The following is a 23,662-nucleotide window of genomic DNA, read 5'->3' on the forward strand; positions in this document are numbered from 1 at the left end:
GCTATGAAACCAAAAGTCAACAAGAAAAAAAATCTGGAAAGACCAAGAAGCAAGAAAAATCTCAAGGAACCAAACTTTCCATCTAAAGGAACTAGAAAAAGAGGAACAAACAAAACAAAACAAAACAAAAAAGAAAGTTAAAAATAGACCTATCCTACAATCCAGCAATTATACTGCTAGATATTTATCCACAGCATACAAAAGTACTGATTTGAAGAGGTACATGCACCCCAGTGTTTATAGCAGTAGTGTCTTCAGTAGTCAAAATATGGAAAAAGCCCAGATATCCACTGACAGATGAATGGATAAAGACGATGTGGTATATATATGACTATTTCTCAGCCTACAAAAAGAATGAAATCTTACCATTTGCAATGATGTGGATGGAACTAGAGGGTACTATGCTAAACAAAATCAGTCAGAGAAAGACACATACAATATGATTTCACTCATATGTGGAATTCAAGAAACAAAACTGCTGAACAGAGGGGAAGGGAGAAGAAATTAAAAGAAGATAAAAATAGAGAAGGAGAGAAACCATAAGAGACTCTTAACTATAGGAAACAAACTGAGGGTTGCTGGGGAGGAGGTGGGTGGGGAGATGGTGTAAACTGGGTACTTGGTATTAAGAAGGGAGCTTGATGGGATGAGCACCGGGTGATAGGTGCTACTGGGTGATGAATCACTAAATTGTACTCCTGAAAATAATAATACAGTATCTGTTAACTAAATTGAATTGAAGTAAAATTTTTAAAAAATAATTATATCACTAATTGAAATAGTGGTTTCTTAGTCTTCAAGTATGTATGGCCAGTGAATTTGCAATAGAGCATCCTACCCTTAATTTACCTTTATCATTAAGAGTCCTTTTTAAAGATTACCCTAATCTCTCCTGTAAATGAAAGTTATTTGCTTTTTTGCATTTCTGCTTTCCTGTTTTTTAACCTTTAGGAAGCAACCAGTATTCTTACCTTCTGATTTGGCTGTTGTGGGAGTGTAAATATGGACTTCCAGTAGGTCCAGGTAAAGAACACAAAGATGGCATGGTAGAATATGAGGTAGATAACTGAAATTTAAGAGAAAAAATTCATTGTTTATACTATCATTTTTGTTTATATCTAGGGGTTCAGAAAGACATAACACTAAACAACAAATTTTGGGTTTGTTTTCCTATTACCAAGTATTTTATAGTATTATAAAATGTTAATTCTTACCTTTTTTCCCATGCAGTGATAGAAAAAGTTACAGTGCCAAATTTTCAGTGAGACCTTCTGGAAGTTGCATGTTTTTAAAGTTGCCATGTGATTATAAAAATAAAGGGGAAATGTTTTTTTAAAACAATGTGAGGGAAGCTCCCATAGCCACTTATTATCTCTGCCATTTTAGTTGCTAAAAGTTGATAATGATAATATTTGCACAACACTATAGAGTTTACAACGTGATTTCATGATGTTATATCTTTTTATTGTTTCAATAACTTTGTGAGATAGGTAATAGGATAGGGAAAGTTGGTTAACCATCAGGAGAAGTTGACTATCCAAAGTGATACACCTACTATCTAATGTAATCTGGTCTTAAACACAGTATTACTGTCTATAAACTGCAAGATCTTTTCAGTAGCCTCAAAGACTACATATTTATTTTTTGTGAGCAGTCTGGACTCATATTTATTGAAGCCAGTAATGAGAGACATCTTTTCCAGCACTAGAAAGCAAGGTTCCACATGACTGCATAACTGCATCTGGTTAGAGCCTCATTCCTGGACTAAGACTGGTGGAGGAATAATCTGCAGTCCTAATTTTACATTAAAAATACCAATAAACTTAGTATAAAGATGACAATGAACTTTCACTTGCAGCATCAACATGGTTAAGGTCATTATGTACAGACCAGATACTTTCAACTTTGTTAAACTAATAAAACATGACAGTATCTTCAGATTATATACTTTCGAATTCTGAGTTGTATCATTCCAATAGTTGTAGAAGTTGGTCCATAGCTTATCTTTTTATACTCTTTTTATAGCACTTTTGATATCAAAAACTTCACTACTCTACAGAGGCCATTATAAGACTGATGGTCATTTCACTATTTCATTGTAAGTCCTTGCATGGCAAGGTGTTATTACCTCAATCCATCAGAAAGACCCAAGGGAATGATAACTCAAGGACAAGTTAATAGGGCTGGGCACCATATACATATATGGTTGAATTGAAAAACCTGTACTCTCTTGGTCCAATGTTCCTAATCTTATGGTGCAAGTCCTTTTTTATGTGCCTAATTTGTGTAATTATGAAATCTCATTTTTAAATTCAAGAAATTTAAAGTAAAAAGTAAAACCTACCACACATATACATCGAGCCTCCCACCTCCTCCTCCTAATGCTGTTTGGTATATATCATCCCAGACCTTCTGATTTTTATCTTTTTATATAAATATATGAACACAATACAAATATGGAATTTTTGTCATATTTAAAATTTTTTCAATATATTTCTTTTGAAAGATAATACATTCACAACATTCAAAATTTGAAGGCATAAAATAGCATACAGTAAAAGTTTCCGTTCCATCCCTGTCCCTCAGCCACCAAGTTTCCTTCCTGGAAGCAACAAATCTCAGTTTCATGACCTTATTCTGTACACTTGTAGATTTTATACATATAAAAGCACTGAAACTGTTTATTCACACAAACAGTAGTATTATATACACAGTTTTGTACAAATTTCTTTTCATTTTCTGTAAGTTGGAGATCGTTCTATTTAGTATAACTTGCAAAGAGTAAGTTTCCTCATTCTCCTTTAAAAATAATGCATGGGGGGCAGCCCGGGTGGCTTAAAGGTTTAGTGCTGCCTTCAGCCCAGGGTGTGATCCTGGAGACCTGGAATCGAGTCCCAAGTCAGGCTCCCAGCATGGAGCCTGCTTCTCCCTCTGCCTGTGTCTCTGCCTCTCTCTCTCTCTCTCTCTGTCTCTCATGAATGAATAAATAAAATCTTTAAAAAAAAAAGCTGCATGTGTTTTCACTGCATCAATGTGGCCTAATTTAACCAAAGTGTTTCTTTTTTTTTTAACCAAAGTGTTTCTGATGAAAATTTTGTTTCTCCCTCTTTTCTTGCTAATACAAAGAATCCTGTAAAAAAAACTTTGTAAATATGTCATTAGCACATGTACTAAATCTATAGGGTCAATTCCTTAAAGTGGGATTGCTAGGCCCAAACATAAGCCTTTTGGTAGATAATGTCAAATTGCCATTAAAAAAAGTTTTGTTTGTTTGTTTGTTTATTTTTTGGTGTAGAGTAACCATAAGGTTCCATAAGGCCACTCAGGTGATATTTGGGACAGGGCCACTCAGGTAGTATTCAGGACAGGCATGCCCAAGCATTGCAAGGCAGAACCATGAGGGGAACACTCACATGAGGGGAGCATGGGGATCTTGCTCACACTGAACCTACTGACCTCCCACATGCCAGTCCGCTGCCTCCTTCCTGCTGCTGCTCTACCATGCATCCTCCCATGCATCCTCCATGCTCCATGGATGGGCACCAGAGGTTCCATATGGCCATTCACTGAATTGTGGTTCGCCAAGTCCTGTGATCAGTGCTGGAGTGGTACAGATATTAAGACTGTTGTTGGAAGGGACCCTGGACATCACCTGCTCCAACACTCCTTTCACAGGATCAAGTAAGGTACCTACAAGGGTATGTTACACTGTCATCTCCCTGGTGGTTTCAGGTCATGGCAGAATAAAGATATTGAAGTTCCCTGTATATCATCCCACATATTGGAAGTCTGTTTATCTTTATAGTAAAAATTCATTTGGGGGAGAGAGAAGATCGCAGTTGAGTGGAGGACCCTAAGCTCATTTCAATTCATGAACACAACTATTAAATCATCATAAATGGCCCAGAAATAGGCAAGAAGACTGACAGAACACACTACACAACTAAAGGGAGAGAAGAAGCCATGTCAAAGAAGGTAGGAAGTACAGATACAAGGTTTAGGGGAAAAGGGATTGTGGGTACTGTGGAGGGGAGAGAAATGTGGTCATGGAGAAGGGAGAGAGGGAGGGATGGATGGATGGAGAGAGAGAGAGAGAGTGAGAAGAGAGAGAAAATCACATGGGGATGCACATGGAGAAGGTTTCCCCAAAGCCATTAGCTTGGAAAATGAGAGGGGCTGAATTTTGTGAGTTCATGCAACCAGCAAGGCTTAGAGCCTGGAGCTTTAAAGGTCAGTGGGCTTGGCTAGGATAGAGCCTGAAGGACAACTGCTGCTTTTGGAGAGAAGGCAGGCAAACAAACCAGGATTAGACAGCATGGAAACAATGATCTGAATAACACCTGGGATACCCAAGGGGGAGATTATTTGCTCGTCAGGGTTCATGGAGACTCCTCCCCAGGAACAAAGGAGCTGGATGGTGCCATTTCCCTCCTCTTCCCCTTAGCATAAACACAAAGCCACATACAGGAAGCAGTGCAAAATTGACACTGGCTGCCTAACATTCTTACACCAAGCTCCTCACCCTTGCACTCTGGTGGGACTGCCTTTATCAGTCATGTTTGCCTTAGTCCCAACAGAGTGGGCCCCTCCCCAGAAGACCAGAACACATTCCTGACCATGCCACATGTCCTGACCAGAGAGTTCTGCAGGACTTCAGTCCTGGCAGAAGATGTGTCAGGTTTCATTTCATAAGCAGACAAGAACACATCTAGTTAAAACTCGCCACATTCAGACCAGGAGCCAAACACTGCACACAGCAGGCAGAGAGTATCTACAGACTGGCTTGAAGGAAGTGCAGGCAAACTACAACAGCAGAAAACAAGCAGCACACACCAGAGGCATTCCCTGAAGTGTCAGGCCCTTTGTAATACATGAACTATTATTTATAAGGCCATTACTTTTAGGACCAGGAGACATAATTTCTTTTTCTAACACAGAGAAGAAGGCAGAGACTCTAAGACAGAGGACTGTATCCTAAATGAAAGAACAATAAAAGGCCATGGCCAGAGATGTAGGTAAAACATAAGTAACATGCCTGATGGAGAACTTAAAGTAACCATAATAAGGATACTCACTGGGCTTGAGAAAGGAATAGAAGACGTCAGTGCGATCCTTACTACAGAGATCTCAGAGTTAAAAAAGAATCAATAAAAATGAAGAGTGCAATAAATAAGGTTGGAAACAGGCTTGATGCAATGAGCAGCAGGCTAGAAGAAATAGAGGAATGAATTAGCAGCATAGAACAAAATAATGGAAATAATGAAGCTGAACAAAGGACAGAGAAGCTTATGCAAAATGAGAATAGACAGGGAATTCAGTGACTCCATCAAACATGATAACATTCACATAATAGGAGTCAAAGAAGAAGAGAGAGAAAAGGGGGCAGAAAGTGTATTTGAGAAAATAATGGCTGAAATCTTCCCAAATCTGGAGAAGAAATAGATATTCAGATTCAGGTGGCACTGAGAACTCCCATCAAAATCAATAAAAGCAGATCAGTGTATATTTGCAAAATATAGCACTAAAGAAAAAAGTCTTAAAAGCAACAAGACAAAAAAAGTCCTTAACTGACATGGGAAGACCCATAAGGGGGGGAGGGGCAAGATGGCGGAAGAGCAGGGTCTCCAAGTCACCTGTCCTCAAAAAATTACCGAGAAAACCATCCAATCATCCTGAAAATCTACGAATTCGGCCTGAGATTTAAAGAGAGACCAGCTGGAATGCTACAGTGAGAAGAGTTCGCGCTTCTATCAAGGTAGGAAGACGGGGAAAAAGAAATAAACAAAAGGCCTCCAAGGGGGAGGGGCCCCGCGAGGAGCCGGGCTGAGGCCGGGGCGAGTGTCCCCAGGACAGGAGAGCCCCGTCCCGGAGGAGCAGGAGCTGCACCAACCTTCCCCGCGGAAAGGGGCCCGCAGGGAGGTGGAGCAGGACCCAGGAGGGCGGGGATGCCCTCGGGCTCCCTGGGACAGTAACAGAGGAACTGCGCCCCGGGAGAGTGCGCCGAGCTCCCTAAGGGCTGGAGCGCTCGGCGGGACCCGGAGCAGCTCAGAGGAGCTCTGGCGGAGGCTCCGCGGAGGGGGCTGCGGGGCTCTGGGAGCAGCTCAGCGGCGGCGGCAGCTCAGGCGGAGGAAGAAGCTCCGCGCGGAGGCGGCGGCGCGGCTCTGGGAACAGCTCAGAGGGGCTCGGGCGGCGGCTCCGCGGAGGGGGCTGCGGGGCGGGAGCGCGAATCCAACATTGCAGGCACCGGAGCACAGGGCGCCGGGACACAGCCCAGGATCTGGCCTCCCCCCGGGACAGGCAGAGGCCGGGAGGGCCCAGGACAGCAAGGACGCTCCTGCCTGGAACTGAGCAGATCAGCGGCCCCGCCCGGGAGCCCCCAGGCCCTGCAGACTGAGAGCCCCGGAGCTACTGCGGGAGCTGACTCCAGGGTCCCAGAGCTGCCCCCGCCACTGTGGCTTCCTCCTGGGGCCTCACGGGGTGAACAACCCCCACCGAGCCCTGCACCAGGCAGGGGCAGAGCAGCTCCCCCAAGTGCTAACACCTGAGAATCGGCACAGCAGGCCCCTCCCCCAGAAGACCAAGGAGACGGACCAGTTCCAAGGGAAGTCAAGGGACTTAAAGTATACAGAATCGGAAGATACTCCCCCGTGTTGTGGGGTTTTTTTGTTTTTGTTTTGTTTTGTGCTTTTTTTTCTTTCTTTCTTGATTTCTGATTGCTTCCCCCACCCCACCCCACCCTTTTTTTTCTCTCCTTTCTTTCTTTTTCTTTCTTTTTCTTCTCTTTTTCCCCCTTTTTTTTCTTCTTTCTCTTTTTTCTTTTGCTCTTTCCTTCCCTTCTCTCTCTTTTTCTCCTTTTCTCAACACAACTTGTTTTTGGCCACTCTGCACTGAGCAAAATGACTAGAATGAAAACCTCACCTCAAAAAAAAGAATCAGAAACAGCCCTCTCTCCCACAGAGTTAGAAAATATGGATTACAATTCAATGTCAGAAAGCCAATTCAGAAGCACTATTTTACAGCTACTGGTGGCTCTAGAAAAAACCATAAAGGACTCAAGAGACTTCATGACTGCAGAATTTAGATCCAATCAGGCAGAAATTAAAAATCAATTAAATGAGATGCAATCCAAGCCAGAAGTCCTAACGACGAGGCTTAACGAGGTGGAAGAACGAGTGAGTGACATAGAAGACAAGTTGATGGCAAAGAAGGAAACTGAGGAAAAAAGAGACAAGCAATTAAAAGATCATGAGGATAGATTAAGGGAAATAAATGACAGCCTGAGGAAGAAAAACCTACGTTTAATTGCGGTTCCTGAGGGCGCGGAAAGGGACAGAGGGCGAGAATATGTATTTGAACAAATCCTAGCTGAAAACTTTCCTAATCTGGGAAGGGAAACAGGCATTCAGATCCAAGAAATAGAGAGATCCCCCCCTAAAATCAACAAAAACCGTTCAACACCTCGACATTTAATAGTGAAGCTTGCAAATTCCAAAGATAAGGAGAAGATCCTTAAAGCAGCAAGAGAAAAAAAGTCCCTGACTTTTATGGGGAGGAATATTAGGGTAACAGCAGACCTCTCCACAGAGACCTGGCAGGCCAGAAAGGGCTGGCAGGATATATTCAGGGTCCTAAATGAGAAGAACATGCAACCAAGAATACTTTATCCAGCAAGGCTTTCATTCAAAATGGAAGGAGAGATAAAGAGCTTCCAAGACAGGCAGGAACTGAAAGAATATGTAACCTCCAAGCCAGCTCTGCAAGAAATTTTAAGGGGGACTCTTAAAATTCCCCTTTAAGAAGAAGTTCAGTGGAACAATCCACAAAAACAAGGACTGAATAGATATGATGACACTAAACTCATATCTATCAATAGTAACTCTGAACGTGAACGGGCTTAATGACCCCATCAAAAGGCGCAGGGTTTCAGACTGGATAAAAAAGCAGGACCCATCTATTTGCTGTGTACAAGAGACTCATTTTAGACAGAAGGACACCTACAACCTGAAAATAAAAGGTTGGAGAACCATTTACCATTCAAATGGTCCTCAAAAGAAAGCAGGGGTTGCCATCCTTATATCAGATAAATTAAAATTTACCCCGAAGACTATAGTGAGGGATGAAGAGGGACACTATCTCATACTCAAAGGATCTATCCAACAAGAGGACTTAACAATCCTCAATATATATGCCCCGAATGTGGGAGCTGCCAAATATTTAAACCAATTAATAACCAAACTGAAGAAATAATTTGATAATAATACACTTATACTTGGTGACTTCAATCTAGCTCTCTCTATACTAGATAGGTCTTCTAAGCACAACATATCCAAAGAAACGAGAGCTTTAAATGATACACTGGACCAGATGGATTTCACAGATATCTACAGAACTTTACATCCAAACTCAACTGAATACACATTCTTCTCAAGTGCACATGGAACTTTCTCCAGAATAGACCACATGCTGGGTCACAAATCGGGTCTGAACCAATACCAAAAGATCGGGATAGTCCCCTGTATATTCTCAGACCATAATGCCTTGAAATTAGAACTTAATCACAACAAGAAGTTTGGAAGGACCACAAACACGTGGAGGTTTAGGACCATCCTGCTAAAAGATGAAAAGGTCAACCAGGAAGTTAAGGAAGAATTAAAAAGATTCATGGAAACTAATGAGAATGAAGATACAACCGTTCAAAATCTTTGGGATGCGGCAAAAGCAGTCCTAAGGGGGAAATACATCACAATACAAGCATCCATTCAAAAACTGGAAAGATCTCAAATTCAAAAGCTCACCTTACACATAAAGGAACTAGAGAAAAAGCAACAAATAGACCCCACCCCCAGCAGAAGGAGACAGTTAATTAAAATTCGAGCAGAACTCAATGATATCGAGACCAAAAGAACTGTGGAATAGATCAACAGAACCAGGAGTTGGTTCTTTGAAAGAATTAATAAGATAGATAAACCATTCGCCAACCTTATTAAAAAAAAGAGAGAGAAGACTCAAATTAATAAAATCATGAATGAGAAAGGAGAGATCACTACCAACACCAAGGAAATACAAACGATTTTAAAAACATTATGAACAGCTGTACGCCAATAAATTAGGAAATCTAGAAGAAATGGACGCATTCCTGGAAAGCCACAAACTACCAAAACTGGAGCAGGAAGAAATAGAAAACCTGAACAGGCCAATAACCAGGGAGGAAATTGAAGCAGTCATCAAAAACCTCCCGAGACACAAGAGTCCAGGGCCAGATGGGTTCCCAGGAGAATTCTATCAAACGTTTAAAGAAGAAATCATACCTATTCTACTAAAGCTGTTTGGAAAGATAGAAAGAGATGGAGTACTTCCAAATTCGTTCTATGAGGCCAGCATCACCTTAGTTCCAAAACCAGACAAAGACCTCAACAAAAAGAATTACAGACCAATATCCTTGATGAACATGGATGCAAAAATTCTCAACAAGATACTAGCCAATCGGATCCAACAACACATTAAGAAAATTATTCACCATGACCAAGTAGGATTTATCCCTGTGACACAAGGCTGGTTCAACACTCGTAAAACCATCAATGTGATTCATCATATCAGCAAGAGAAAAACCAAGAACCATATGATCCTCTCATTAGATGCAGAGAAAGCATTTGACAAAATACAGCATCCATTCCTGATCAAAACCCTTCAGAGTGTTGGGATAGAGGGAACTTTCCTCGACATCTTAAAAGCCATTTACGAAAAGCCCACAGCAAATATCATTCTCAATGGGGAAGCACTGGGAGCCTTTCCCCTAAGATCAGGAACAAGACAGGGATGTCCACTCTCACCACTGCTGTTCAACATAGTTCTGGAAGTCCTCGCCTCAGCAATCAGACAACAAAAAGACATTAAAGGCATTCAAATTGGCAAAGAAGAAGTCAAACTCTCCCTCTTCGCCGATGACATGATACTCTACATAGAAAACCCAAAAGCCTCCACCCCAAGATTGCTAGAACTCATACAGCAATTTGGTAGCGTGGCAGGATACAAAATCAATGCCCAGAAATCAATGGCATTTCTATACACTAACAATGAGACTGAAGAAAGAGAAATTAAGGAGTCAATCCCATTTACAATTGCACCCAAAAGCATAAGATACCTAGGAATAAACCTAACCAAAGAGGTAAAAGATCTATACCCTAAAAACTATAGAACACTTCTGAAAGAAATTAAGGAAGACACAAAGAGGTGGAAAAATATTCCATGCTCATGGATTGGCAGAATTAATATTGTAAAAATGTCAATGTTACCCAGGGCAATTTACACGTTTAATGCAATCCCTATCAAAATACCATGGACTTTCTTCAGAGAGTTAGAACAAATTATTTTAAGATTTATGTGGAATCAGAAAAGACCCCGAATTGCCAGGGGAATTTTAAAAAAGAAAACCATAGCTGGGGGCATCACAATGCCAGATTTCAGGTTGTACTACAAAGCTGTGGTCATCAAGACAGTGTGGTACTGGCACAAAAACAGACACATAGATCAATGGAACAGAATAGAGAACCCAGAAGTGGACCCTGAAATGTATGGTCATCTAATATTCGATAAAGGAGGAAAGACTATCCATTGGAAGAAAGACAGTCTCTTCAATAAATGGGGCTGGGAAAATTGGACATCCACATGCAGAAGAATGAAACTGGACCACTCTCTTTCACCATACACAAAGATAAACTCAAAATGGATGAGAGATCTAAATGTGAGACAAGAGTCCATCAAAATTATAGAAGAGAACACAGGCAACACCCTCTTTGAACTCGGCCACAGTAACTTCTTGCAAGATACATCCACAAAGGCAAAAGAAACAAAAGCAAAAATGAACTATTGGGACTTCATCAAGATAAGAAGCTTTTGCACAGCAAAGGATACAGTCAACAAAACTAAAAGACAACCTACAGAATGGGAGAAGATATTTGCAAATGACATATCAGATAAAGGGCTAGTTTCCAAAATCTATAAAGAACTTATTAAACTCAACACCAAAGAAACAAACAATCCAATCATGAAATGGGCAAAAGACATGAAGAGAATTCTCACAGAGGAAGACATGGACATGGCCAACATGCACATGAGAAAATGCTCTGCATCACTTGCCATTAGGGAAATACAAATCAAAACCGCAATGAGATACCACCTCACACCAGTGAGAATGGGGAAAATTAACCAGGCAGGAAACAACAAATGTTGGAGAGGATGGGGAGTAAAGGGAACCCTCTTACACTGTTGGTGGGAATGTGAACTGGTGCAGCCACTCTGGAAAACTGTGTGGAGGTTCCTCAAAGAGTTAAAAATAGACCTGCCCTACGACCCAGCAATTGCACTGTTGGGGATTTACCCCAAAGATTCAGATGCAATGAAACGTCGGCACACCTGCACCCCGATGTTTCTATCAGCAGTGGCCACAATAGCCAAACTATGGAAGGAGCCTCGGTGTCCATTGAAAGATGAATGGATAAAGAAGATGTGGTTTATGTATACAATGGAATATTACTCAGCAATTATAAACGACAAATACCCACCATTTGCTTCAACGTGGATGGAACTGGAGGGTATTATGCTGAGTGAAATAAGTCAATCGGAGAAGGACAAACAGTGTATGTTCTCATTCATTTGGGGTTTGTGAATAATAGTGAAAGGGAATATAAAGGAAGGGAAAAGAAATGTTGGGAAATATCAGGAAGGGAGACAGAACATAAAGACTCCGAACTCGGGGAAACGAACTAGGGGTGGTGGAAGGGGAGGAGGGCGGGTGTTGGAGGGGAATGGGTGACGGGCACTGAGGTGGACACTTGACGGGATGAGCACTGGGTGTTTTACTGTATGTTGGTAAATTGAACACCAATAAAAATTATTTAAATAAAATAAAAAAATAAAATAAAATAAAATAAAAAGAAAATATGTAAGGGAAAGACAGTGAAAGAAAAAAAATTAAAAAAACAGGATTTTATCTCCTTTTCTGATGTTTCCCACTCATTTTTTCTCCTTTCCCCTTTATTCCCTTTCACTGTTTTTTATATTCCCCAAATGAATGAGACCATATAATGTTTGTCCTTCTCCGGAGACAGAACATGAGAGACTCCTAACCCTGGGAAACGAACTAGGGGTGGTGGAAGGGGAGGAGGGCAGGGGGTGGGGATGAATGGGTGATGGGCATTGAAGGGGGCACTTGATGGGATGAACACTGGGTGTTATTCTGTATGTTGGCAAATTGAACACCAATAAAAAATAAATTAAAAAAAAAAGGAAGACCCATAAGGCCAGCTGGAGACTTCTCAACAGAAACTTGGTAAGCCAGAAAAGAGTGGGATGATATGTTCAAAGTGCCAAATGGGAAAAGTCTCCAAGCAACAATATTCTATACAGCACAGTTATCATTCAGAATAGAAGGAGAGATAAAGAGTTTCACAGACAAAGAAAAACTAAAGGAATTTTTCACATCAAATCTGCCCTGCAAGAAATATTAAAGAGGATTCTTTGAGGTCAAAGAAGAAAACAAAAGGGACAAAGACAAGAAAGGATCGAGAAATTACCAGGATCAATGACAAAACAGCTAATAAAATGGGACTAAATACATATCTACCAATAATTACTTTATAAATGAACTAAATGCTGAATAAAAAAGACATAGGGTGTCAGAGTGGATGAAAAACAAGACCCATCTATCTATATGTTGCAAAGAGACTCATTGTGGACCTGAAGACACCTGCAGATTGAAAGTGAGGGATGGAGAAACATTTATCATGCAACTGTATGTCAAAAGAAAGCCAGTAGAAATAGTATATCAGACAAACCAGACTTTAAAACAGACTGGAAGGGGATGCCTGGGTAGCTCAGTGGTTTAATGCCTGCCTTCGCCCCAGGGTGTGATCCTGGAGTCCCAGGATCAAGTCCCACATTGAGCTTCCTGCATAGAGCCTGCTCCTGCCTCTGCCTGTGTCTCTGCCTCTCTCTCTCTTAGTCTCTCATGAATAAAAAAAATTAAATCTTAAAAAAATAAAACAGACTGGAGGGATGCCTGGGTGGCTCAGCAGTTGAGCATCTGCCTTTGGCTCAGGGCGTGATCCTGGAGTCCTGGGATCAAGTCCCACATTGGGCCTGTTTCTCTCTCTGCCTATGTGTTTGCCTCTCTCTCTGAGTCTCTCATGAATAAATAAATAAATAAAATTTTTACAAAAAAGTAAAACAGACTGGAAAAAGAGACAAAAAAGGGCACTATATCCCAATAAAGGGGACAATCCAACAAGATCTAACAATTATAAATATTTATGTCCCCATATGGGAGCACCCAAATGCATAAAACAATAACAAACATAAAGGAGCTAATTGATAATAATACAAAAATAGTAGTGATTTAACCTCCCAGTTACACCAATGGACAGATCATCTAAACAGAAAATAAAGAAGGAAACAATGGCTTAGGATGGCATACTGGACCAAATGGAATTAACAGATATATTCAGAACATTTCATCCTAAAACAGCAGAATACACATTCTTTTCAAATGCACATGGGACATTCTACAGAATAGATCACATACTAGGTCACAAATCAGGTCTCAATAAACACAAAAATACTGAAGTCACATTATGCACATTTTCTGACTACAACAGAAAGAAACTAGAAGTCAACCACAAGAAAAAGTGTGGAAAGACCACAAGTACATGGAGGTTAAACAACATGTTGCTAAAGAATGAATAGGTCAAACAGGTTATACTATATGTTGGCAAATAGAACTCCAACAAAAAAAATATACAAAAAAAGAAAAACCTCAAAGACTCCACAAATAAAGTATACTAATACATAATTTTAGTAAAGTAACAGGATACAAAATTATCCTACACAAATCTGTTGCATTTCCACACACCAATAATGAAGCAGCAGAGAGAGAAATTAAGGAATCATTCTCATTTACAATTGCACCAAAAACCATAAGATACCTAAGAATAAACCAAACCAAAGAGGTGGAAGACCTGTTCTTGGAAAACTATAAATGCTGATGAAAGAAACTGAAGAGGACACAAAGAAATGGAAAGATATTCCATGCTCATGGATTGGAAGAAAATATATTGTTCAAATCTGTATACTATCCAAAACAATCTATATATTTAATGCAATCTATACCAAAATACCACAGCATTTTTCACAGAGCTGGACCAAACCATCCTAAAATTTGTATAGAACCACAAAAGACCCAGAATAGCCAAAGCAACCTTGACAAAGAAAAGCAAAGCTGGAGGCATCACAATTTGACTTCAAGTTATATTGGAAAGCTATAGTGATCAAAACAATATGATACTGACACAAAAATAGACACATAGATCCGTGAAGCAGAATAGAAAACTCATAAATGAACCCATAAATATATAGTCAATTAATCTTCAACAAAGCAGAATAGAATGTCTAATGAGGACAAGATAGTCTCTTCAACCAATGGTGCTGGGAATACTGGAGACCATCATGCAAAAGAATGAAAATGGACCATGTTCTTATACTACACACAAAAATAGAATAAAAATGGATTAAAGACCTCAATGCACATCTGAAACTATAAAAATCCTAGAAGAGAACATAGGCAATAACCTCTTTGACACTGGCCACAGTAACTTCTTTCTAGATATGTCTCCTGAGGCAAGGGAAACAAAAGCAAAAATAAACTATTGGGACTTCATCAAAATCAAAAGCTCTGCACAGTGAAGGAAGCACCAAAACTAAAAGGCAACCTATAGAAGGGGAGAAGATATTTGTCAATGATGTATTATTGTACAGGGGTTAGTATCCAAAATACATAAAGATACTAGGTGTTATATGTTGGCAAATTGAATTTAAATAAAAAAAAAACACAAAAAAACACAAAATATATAAAGAACTTATAAAACTCAACACACACACACACACACACACACACACACACAAAAAGATTAGTCCAATTAGAAAATGAGTAGAGGATAAGAATAGACATTTTTTCCAAGGAAGACATTCAGATGGCCAACAGACACATGAAAAGATGGTCAATATCACTTATCATCAAGGAAATGCAAATCAAAGACATAATGAGATATCACCTCACATATGTCAGAATGGCTAAAATTAACAACACAAGAAATAACAGGTGTTGGTGAAGATGTGGAGAAAGGGAAATCCTCTTGCACTGTTAGTGTGAATGCAAACTGTTGCAGCCTCTGTGGAAAATAGTTTGGAGGATCCTCAAATTTAAAACAGAACTATTCTATGACCCAGGATTTATATTACTGGTCATTTACTCACAGAATACAAAAACACTAATTTAAAGGAACATATACATCCCTATGTTTATGGAATCATTATTCATAATAGCCAAATTATGTAAGCCGTTCTAGTGTCCATCAATTGATGAATGGATAAAGAAGTGGTATGTATATTTAATGGAATATTATTCAGCCATCAAAAAGAATGAAATCTTACCATTTGCAACAACATGGAAAGAACTGGAGGGTATTATGCTAAATGAAATGTCAGAGACAAATACTATATGATTTCACTGATGTGGAATTTAAGAAACAAACAGATGAACATAGGGGAAGGGAAGAAAAAATAAAAGAAGAAAATCAGAGAGGGAGGCAAATCATAAGAGACTCTTAACTATAGGAAACAAACTGAGGGTTGCTGGAGGGGAGATGGGTGGGAGGATGGGCTAATTGGGGGATGGGCATTAAGAAGGGCACTTAATGTAATGAGCACTGGGTGCTATAATGCAACGGATGAATCACTAATTTCTACCCCTGATACTAATAATATAGTATATGTTAACTAACTTGAATTTAAATTAAAAATTAAATTAAAATTGAAAAGAAATAAATAAGCAAAGGGAGAAAAAAGAGAGAGGCAAATCAAGAAACAGACTTTTAACTATAAAAAACAACCTGATGGCTACTAGAGGGGAGGTGGGTGGGTGGGTGGGTTCAATAGATGATGGGGATTAAGGTGTACCTATGTTTTGGTGAGCACCGGGTGTAGTGTGGAAGTGTTGAATCACTATATTGTACACCCAAAAATAATATCACACTGTATGTTAACTAATTGGAATTGAAATAAAAACTTAAAATATTGAGGTGCCTGGGTGGCTCAGTCAGTTAAGTGTCTGCCTTTGGCTCAAGTTATCATCCCAGGGTCCTGGGATAAATCCCTGCATTGGGCTCCCTGCTCAGTGGAGAACCTGCTTCCCCCTCTCCCTCTACTGCTCTACCTGTTCTCCCTGCTTGTGTTCTCTCTCTCTCTGTCAAATAAACAAATAAAATCTTTTTTAAAAACTTAAAATATTTTTCCTTAGTTTATTTTTTTTCCCTTTTTCCCCCTTAGTTTATATTCTCATCACCAGTGAATAATAGTGACTCTTTCTCCACAGCCTAGCCCTTGTTAAGTGTTATTCAAATTTTTGATCTTAGAATACTTTAAAACTGTTTCTTTAAGAGACTCTTAATTGTAGGAAACAAATGGAGGGTTGTTGGAGGGAGGTGTTTGGGGGAATGGGGTAACTGGGTGATGGGCATTAACAAGGGCACTTGTAATGAGCATTGGGTGTTATATGTAACTGATAAATCACTAAACTCTACCTCTGAAATTAGTAATATACTATATGTTATTTAATTGATTTTAAAATAAAATATTTATGTGTTATGTTTTGATATGGTTTTCTTTGATTTTATGAAGTTTATATATGGAAGATGTCTATTACATGTCTAAGTTAAAAGGGACATATGCTAAATCCTGTCCTTCAGTATGGAATGGAATTGTGGAATTTTTGGTTACAAAGAAATTAGGAGAAAATAACTTTATTGGGTACTTCAAAGGTAATAAATTTCTGCAGTCTGGCTCCCCTGCATGTTGAAAACTACACTCGTACTTGGTAGTGTTCTAAGGTTATTTATTTTTTATTGCAATGATTGAGATGGGAAGTGTTGGATTTAAAATTTTTCCACTATTTTTTATATTCCCTGTATGAAAGGGATTAAAGGGGAAAGGAGAGAAAATGAGTGGGAAATATCAGTGAGGGTGACAGAACATGAGAGACTCCTAACTCTGGGAAATGAACAAGGGATAGTGGAAGGGGAGGTGGGCAGGGGGATGGGGTGACTGGGTGACGGGCACTGAGGGGGCACTTGGTGGGATGAGCACTGGGTGTTATGTTTATGTTGGCAAATCGAACTCCAATAAAAAATATACAAAATAAAATAAAATCAGAACAGTAATAAAAAATAAAGTTTTTCCAGATGATTTTACAAATTAACAACTGGTTTAATCATAAAATTTAAAAGAGCTGACTCTCGTTCCTGTATCTCAATGTTTCACAGAAGTTATGAGCACATTTTTTTAATAGAAAATGAAGGACAATGAGGTTAAATAACTCACTGGATTGGCTGGCAGAATATGAACTATACTATAGATTTTATAAGAATTTTAAAGGATATAGACCTGCAACTAATATAAAATTATATGTTAATTGTATTTCAGTTTTATTTATTTTTTGTATTTCAGTTTTTAAAATTTTTTATTTATTTATGATAGTCACACAGGGAGAGAGAGAGAGAGAGGCAGAGACACAGGCAGAGGGAGAAGCAGGCTCCATGCACCGGGAGCCCGATGTGGGATTTGATCCCAGGTCTCCAGGATTGCGCCCTGGGCCAAAGGCAGGCGCCAAACCGCTGTGCCACCCAGGGATCCCCATTTTCTGTATTTCAGTTTTAAAAGAAAAAAATCTTAGAGAACATAGAAATCATCTAGTTCCACCTCCTCATTTTATAGAGAACTAGCTAATTGAGACACAGGTAGGGTATGTGATTTGATTAAGGTTACCTAGCAAAGTTATGGAAGCAATGGAACCAGAATCCAGGCTTCCTCATTCTCAGTCCAAAGCTCTTTTCCTTGGAGCAGTGGTTCCCAAATTTCAGTGTGCATCAAAATCACCGTGGGAGGTTATTACAATGCAGATTCCCAAACTCTATACTAAGGATTGTGAATCAGTAGTCAGAGATGGAGTCCAAGACTCTAGCAACTCCCCCAAGTGATTCTGAGACAGATAAACCATGGAAAGTGGGGCTTTAGGGGTTATTTGGTTGTTCAGTCTACCATCCCAAGGGGAAACTTGTCTTCAACATTCCCGGCAGGAAATTTCCACATGTCTGCCTCATTTCATCCTGAGTGAGTATTATTATATTATGGATGGGACCTAGGATTCTCCATTTTATGTTTCTCCCTATATATTCAATGTTCCTAAGGTATGGCTCCAAATGTGTGAAAGTTCATTCTTTTTCTGCCTTAAAAAATCAAAAACATTTTTCTTTATATTAACTATTTAGTACCTAGAATAATTATCCTTATAAACTGCACGGACAATGAGTTTTTTAAGTGTGATGCTCTAGTGAGATTCCATATCACTAGAAAAATAAGAGCTTGTGAACAGTATTCCTAAACGCCATTATTCATTGACATTGAAATGAAACAGGGAAACACCTTTTTAAAGCAAACAGGCACAGCAGTCTTTTGTTTATCTGGTAGTGATCACAGTGATGGGGTGTCAGAAGCTGCTGGAGCTATGATTACCACATAAAAGCCAAAAACCTTTCAAGTGTTTTTTTTTTTTCCTTCCACTTGTCCAAAGGTTTTCAAGAGAAAAGCTCAGCCATAAGGAACATGACCAACTGCCAAAGAAAAATCCACCTAAACATGCAGTTTTTCTGAATTTAGTCACTGTGTTGCAATGTCAATATCCCATTATGGAAATAGCTTGTGAAATGAGAAAGCTACTTGAACTTTTTTCTTGACATAATAATTCATAAACACCTTGATAAAAATTATAGAATCTGAAAGTACATGGTGGAAGTAGCATAAAGTTATTATTAGCAACATCTTTCAATAGCAGGATGCCTTTCTAACTGTTGTTCCCAGGGACTAATGGGAAATGAGTGATTTTGTGTGTGTGCATGCCCATGCACACACTTTCTTGTGTGAATAAGAATGAATGCAGCAGATAAGCTGCTCTGAATGCAGCAAGATGAGCACCAAAATGGGGAAAATAGGAATATAATGAAGTTTTACTATATATATTTAGACAAGTAAATGCTAAGGCTGTTATTGTGGCAATTATCCAACATACCTCTTTTCTTTAAAAGCTATTAGATATCAGAAAGGGAGACAGAACATGAAAGACTCCTAACTCTGGGAATCGAGCTAGGGGTGGTAGAAGGCGAGGTGGGCAGGGGGTGGGGTGACTGGGTGGAGGGCACTGAGGTGGGGACTTGACGAGATGAACATTGGGTGTTATTCTGTATGTTGACAAATTGAACACCAATAAAAAATAAATTTATTAAAAAAATTAAAAAAAGCTATTAGACAAACCATGAGAGACTCAACCCTTGGAAACAAACTGGGGGTAACTGAAGGGGAGGTGGTTGGAGAGATGGGGTAATTGAGTGATGAATATTAAGGAGGGCATGTGATGTGATAAGCACTGTGTGTTATACTATATTTGGCAAATTGTATTTAAATTTAAAAAAGAAAATTATGTTTCAATAAAAAAGATACTATTTTCTTTTTTAAAAAATATTTTATTTATTTATTCATGAGAGACAGGGAGAGAGAGAGAGAGAGAGAGAGGCAGAGACACAGGCAGAGGGAGAAGCAGGCTCCATGCAGGGAGCCCAACGTGGGACTCAGTCCCGGGTCTCCGGGATCACGTCCTGGACTAAAGGCAGTGCTAAACCGCTGAGCCACCTGGGGTGCGGGATACTATTTTCTGTAATACCTTCTGCATCAATTGGTAACTAAAAGCTTTTGAGTTTGGTAATGGGGAGAAGGGTGTACCTTTCAACTACATACCATGATTCAAATTGGAACAGCAGTTGTAGCTTTAGCAATTGAAATAATACTCACTCAAACCCCCATTTTGGCTCAAAATAGAAATCTCCAGATTATTATCAGGGGGAAATCTGTCCGCCAGTCACCTCTCTCTTTGAGTAGGAGACATCTATCAATGAGCTTTTGACTCTAATATTTGAGTTCACTGCCTTAATTTACTTACATTGCCTTAAAAACTTGAACAAAGAGCTAAACCTTCTCTCTGAGCTATTTGGAGTATTTTGAGAGAATGGAGTTAGAGGCCCATAGATTATAGCCAAAGACCTAAGGATAATTCATGAGAACACAAGAACTGTCCAAAAGTTGATTCCATTATTTAGGTACCCCCCTGCCCTTGGAGAATATAAGGTTTTATTAAGAGTTGTTTTTCTTTTTTTAAACATGGTATTTATTTATTTGAGGGAGAGGGAGGAAAAGTGAGCACGAGCAGGGGGAGAGGCAGAGGGAGTGGAGAGAGAAAATCTCAAGAGACTCTGTGCTGAGTGCAGTTGTAGAGCTCCATCCCATTATCATAGATCATGACCCAAGCCAAAACCAAGAGCCAGATGCTCAACTGAATGAGCCACCCAGGCACCCCAAGAGTTGTTTCCTTTTTCATTTTTTAAAAGATTTTATTTATTTATTTATTCATGAGAGACACACAGAGAGAGGCAGAGACATAGGCAGAGGGAGAAGCAGGCTCCTCAAGGGGAGCCTGATGTGGGACTCGATCCCAGGACTCTGGGACCATGCCCTGAGCTGAAGGCATATGCTTAACCACTGAGCCACCAGGCATCCCCAAGAGTTGTTTTCAAGGTTTAGCCGGCTACTCCTTAGGAGTCTCTCTGATGGTGGTATCAGATTCTAGTACCAATATATGACATCATATTTTAAAAGAGCACGGTTTTCCTTATTGATAACAACTTTAAAAGTTAGGGTTCTCTCTCAAATATCCTATATTCCCTTAATTATCTATTAGGAATCTGCCATCTATCAGTTAAATATAAATCTTTTATGAAGCCAATTATCTTCAGTCTATACCCATTCTGGGGGTAATGAGTCCCATAGGTTTGCCAGCCTCTGTGCAAAGCAGGGCTTCATTTGAATTGTCTTAAATTCAGTTATTTTTTTTCATTTTCAAAGAGCTTTCTAGTCCCAGTATATGTAATTTGGAAAACAACACAAAGCTAACAAAATATATAGCCTACATGTCTTTATAAACTTGGATTATAGCCCCTCTCAGCTTATTTTTGCCATGCTGAAGAGGTCTTTCTTTTTGGTCTATTTTGAGCATTGAAATGCCAAGCAAAATACAATGGATTTGGAATCTGATGATTTGGGTTTGAATTCTAGGTCTGCAAAGTAATAACCATGTATTCTTGAGAAGCTGGGTTAACTTTGGTGATCTCATGATATATGCACACACACACACACACAAAAACCACCTTACCAGTTTGCGTGACAAGGTTGTGAGAACAAATTGACTTAAATGTGAAAGTATCTCACATTCTCTTAGAACTTAATTGACATCAGTTCTCTTTCTCTCCTTTCCGTCCTCTTAAGTCTTAGTGATTTCTGAGATATGGTGGTAAAAACTACAGACTTCAGGGATAGACACATTATGGCTTTGTTCAAAAGGAGAAAAGTGGCTTGTTTTCAGTGTTCTTTTTGATAATGTTTACTTAATATTTCACTGATTCATTGTTTGTGGAAATAAATAAGTACACAGGGCAGCATCACTTGGGGAATAAACTTTGGTTACTTTCCTGATTTAAAATGGATAGTTGAGGGAGGGGCAAGATGGCAGAAGAGAAGGGTCCCCAAATCACCTGTCCCCACCAAATTACCTAGATAAGCTTCAAATCATCCTGAAAATCTACGAATTGGGCCTGAGATTTAAAGAGAGACCAGCTGGAATGCTACAGGAGAAGAGTTCGCACTTCTATCAAGGTAGGAAGACGGGGAAAAAGAAATAAAGAAACAAAAGGCATCCAAGGGGGAGGGGCCCCGCGAGGAGCCGGGCTGAGGCTGGGGCGAGTGTCCCCAGGAGAGGAGAGCTCCGTCCCGGAGAAGCAGGAGCTGCACCAACCTTCCCGGGCGGAAAGGGGCTCGCAGGGAGTTAGAGCAGGACCCAGGAGGGCGGGGATGCCCTCGGGCTCCCTGGGACAGTAACAGACCCCTGCGCGCCCAGGAGAGTGCGCCATACCCCCCGGCCGAGCTCCCTAAAAGACTGCAGCACGCACGGCAGGACCCGGAGCAGCTCGGAGGGGCTGGGCCGGCGGCTCCGCAGAGGGGGCTGCCCGGCCGGGAGCAGCTCGGAGGCGGCTCCGGCAGAGGAAGAGGCTCTGTGCGGAGGGGGCTGCGCGGCTCCGGGAGCAGCTCAGAGGGGCTCGGGTGGCGGCTCCGCGGAGGTGGCTGCCCGGCCGGGAGCGCGAATCCAACAGCGCAGGCCCCGGAGCACAGGGCGCCGGGACACAGCCCAGGATCCGGCCTCCCCCTGGGACAGGCAGAAGCCAGGATGGCCCAGGACAGCAAGAATGCTCCTGCCCCGAGCTGAGCAGATCAGCGGCCCCGCCCTGGAGCCTCCAGGCCCTGCAGACGGAGAGCTCTGTAGTTACTGTGGGAGCTGAATCCAGGGCTCCAGAGCTGCCGCCACCACTGGGGTTGTTCCTCCTGGGGCCTCACAGAATAAACAACCCCCACTGAGCCCTGCACCAGGCAGGGGCAGAGCAGCTCCCCCAAGTGCTAACACCTGAACATCAGCACAACAGGCCCCTCCTCCAGAAGACCAGCAAGAAGGACAAGATCCAGGGGAAGTCAAGGGACTTAAAGTATACAGAATCAGAAGATACTCCCCCGTGGTTTTTTATTTTCTTTTTTTGTTTTCTTTTTGATTTCTGTTTGCTTCCCCCACCCTTTTTTCCCTTTCTTTCTTTTTCTTTCTCTTTTTCTTTTTTTCTTCCTTTTTTCTTTTTCTCTTTTCTTTCCTTCTTTCTCTCTCTTTTTCTCCTTTTCCCAATACAACTTGTTTTTGGCCACTCTGCACTGAGCAAAATGACTGGAAGGAAACCCCCAACTCAAAAGAAAGAAACAGTCCTCTCTCCCACAGAGTTACAAAATCTGGATTACAATTCAATGTCAGAAAGCCAATTCAGAAGCACTATTATACAGCTACTGGTGGCTCTAGAAAAAAGCATAAAGGGCTCAAGAAACTTCATGACTGCAGAAATTAGATCTAATCAGGCAGAAATTAAAAATCAATTGAATGAGATACAATCCAAACTAGAGGTCCTAACGACGAGGGTTAACGAGGTGGAAGAACGAGTGAGTGACATAGAAGACAAGTTGATGGCAAAGAGGGAAACTGAGGAAAGAAGAGAAAAAAATTAAAACACTATGAGGATAGATTAAGGGAAATAAACGACAGCCTAAAGAAGAAAAACCTAAGTTTAATTGGGGTTCCCGAGGGTGCCGAAAGGGCCAGAAGGCCAGAATATGTATTTGAACAAATCATAGCTGAAAACTTTACTAATCTGGGAAAGGAAACAGGCATTCAGATCCAGGAAATAGAGAGATCCCCCCCCCTAAAATCAATCAAAACCGTTCAACACCTCGACATCTAATAGTGAAGCTTGCAAATTCCAAAGATAAAGAGAAGATCCTTATAGCAGCAAGAGACAAGAAATCCCTGACCTTTATGGGGAGGAGTATTAGGGTAACAGCAGACCTCTCCACAGAGACCTGGCAGGCC

The 23,662-nt window shown here is 40.5% G+C and overlaps 1 protein-coding gene across 1 annotated transcript in view; it reads right to left on the bottom strand.

Annotated features, from left to right (window-relative positions):
* The window catches only part of ZDHHC15 (zinc finger DHHC-type palmitoyltransferase 15), a 203,462-nt gene that overhangs the window by 118,890 nt on the left and 60,910 nt on the right, over positions 1-23,662 (bottom strand). Inside the window, exon 3 of the mRNA XM_041742288.1 lies at positions 972-1,066. Within this exon, the coding sequence (XP_041598222.1) occupies positions 972-1,066 (95 nt within the window). The remainder of the gene's footprint in view (positions 1-971; positions 1,067-23,662) is intronic.

The sequence above is a fragment of the Vulpes lagopus genome, chromosome X (genome assembly GCF_018345385.1).
Source record: "Vulpes lagopus strain Blue_001 chromosome X, ASM1834538v1, whole genome shotgun sequence".
Lineage (NCBI taxonomy): Eukaryota > Metazoa > Chordata > Mammalia > Carnivora > Canidae > Vulpes > Vulpes lagopus.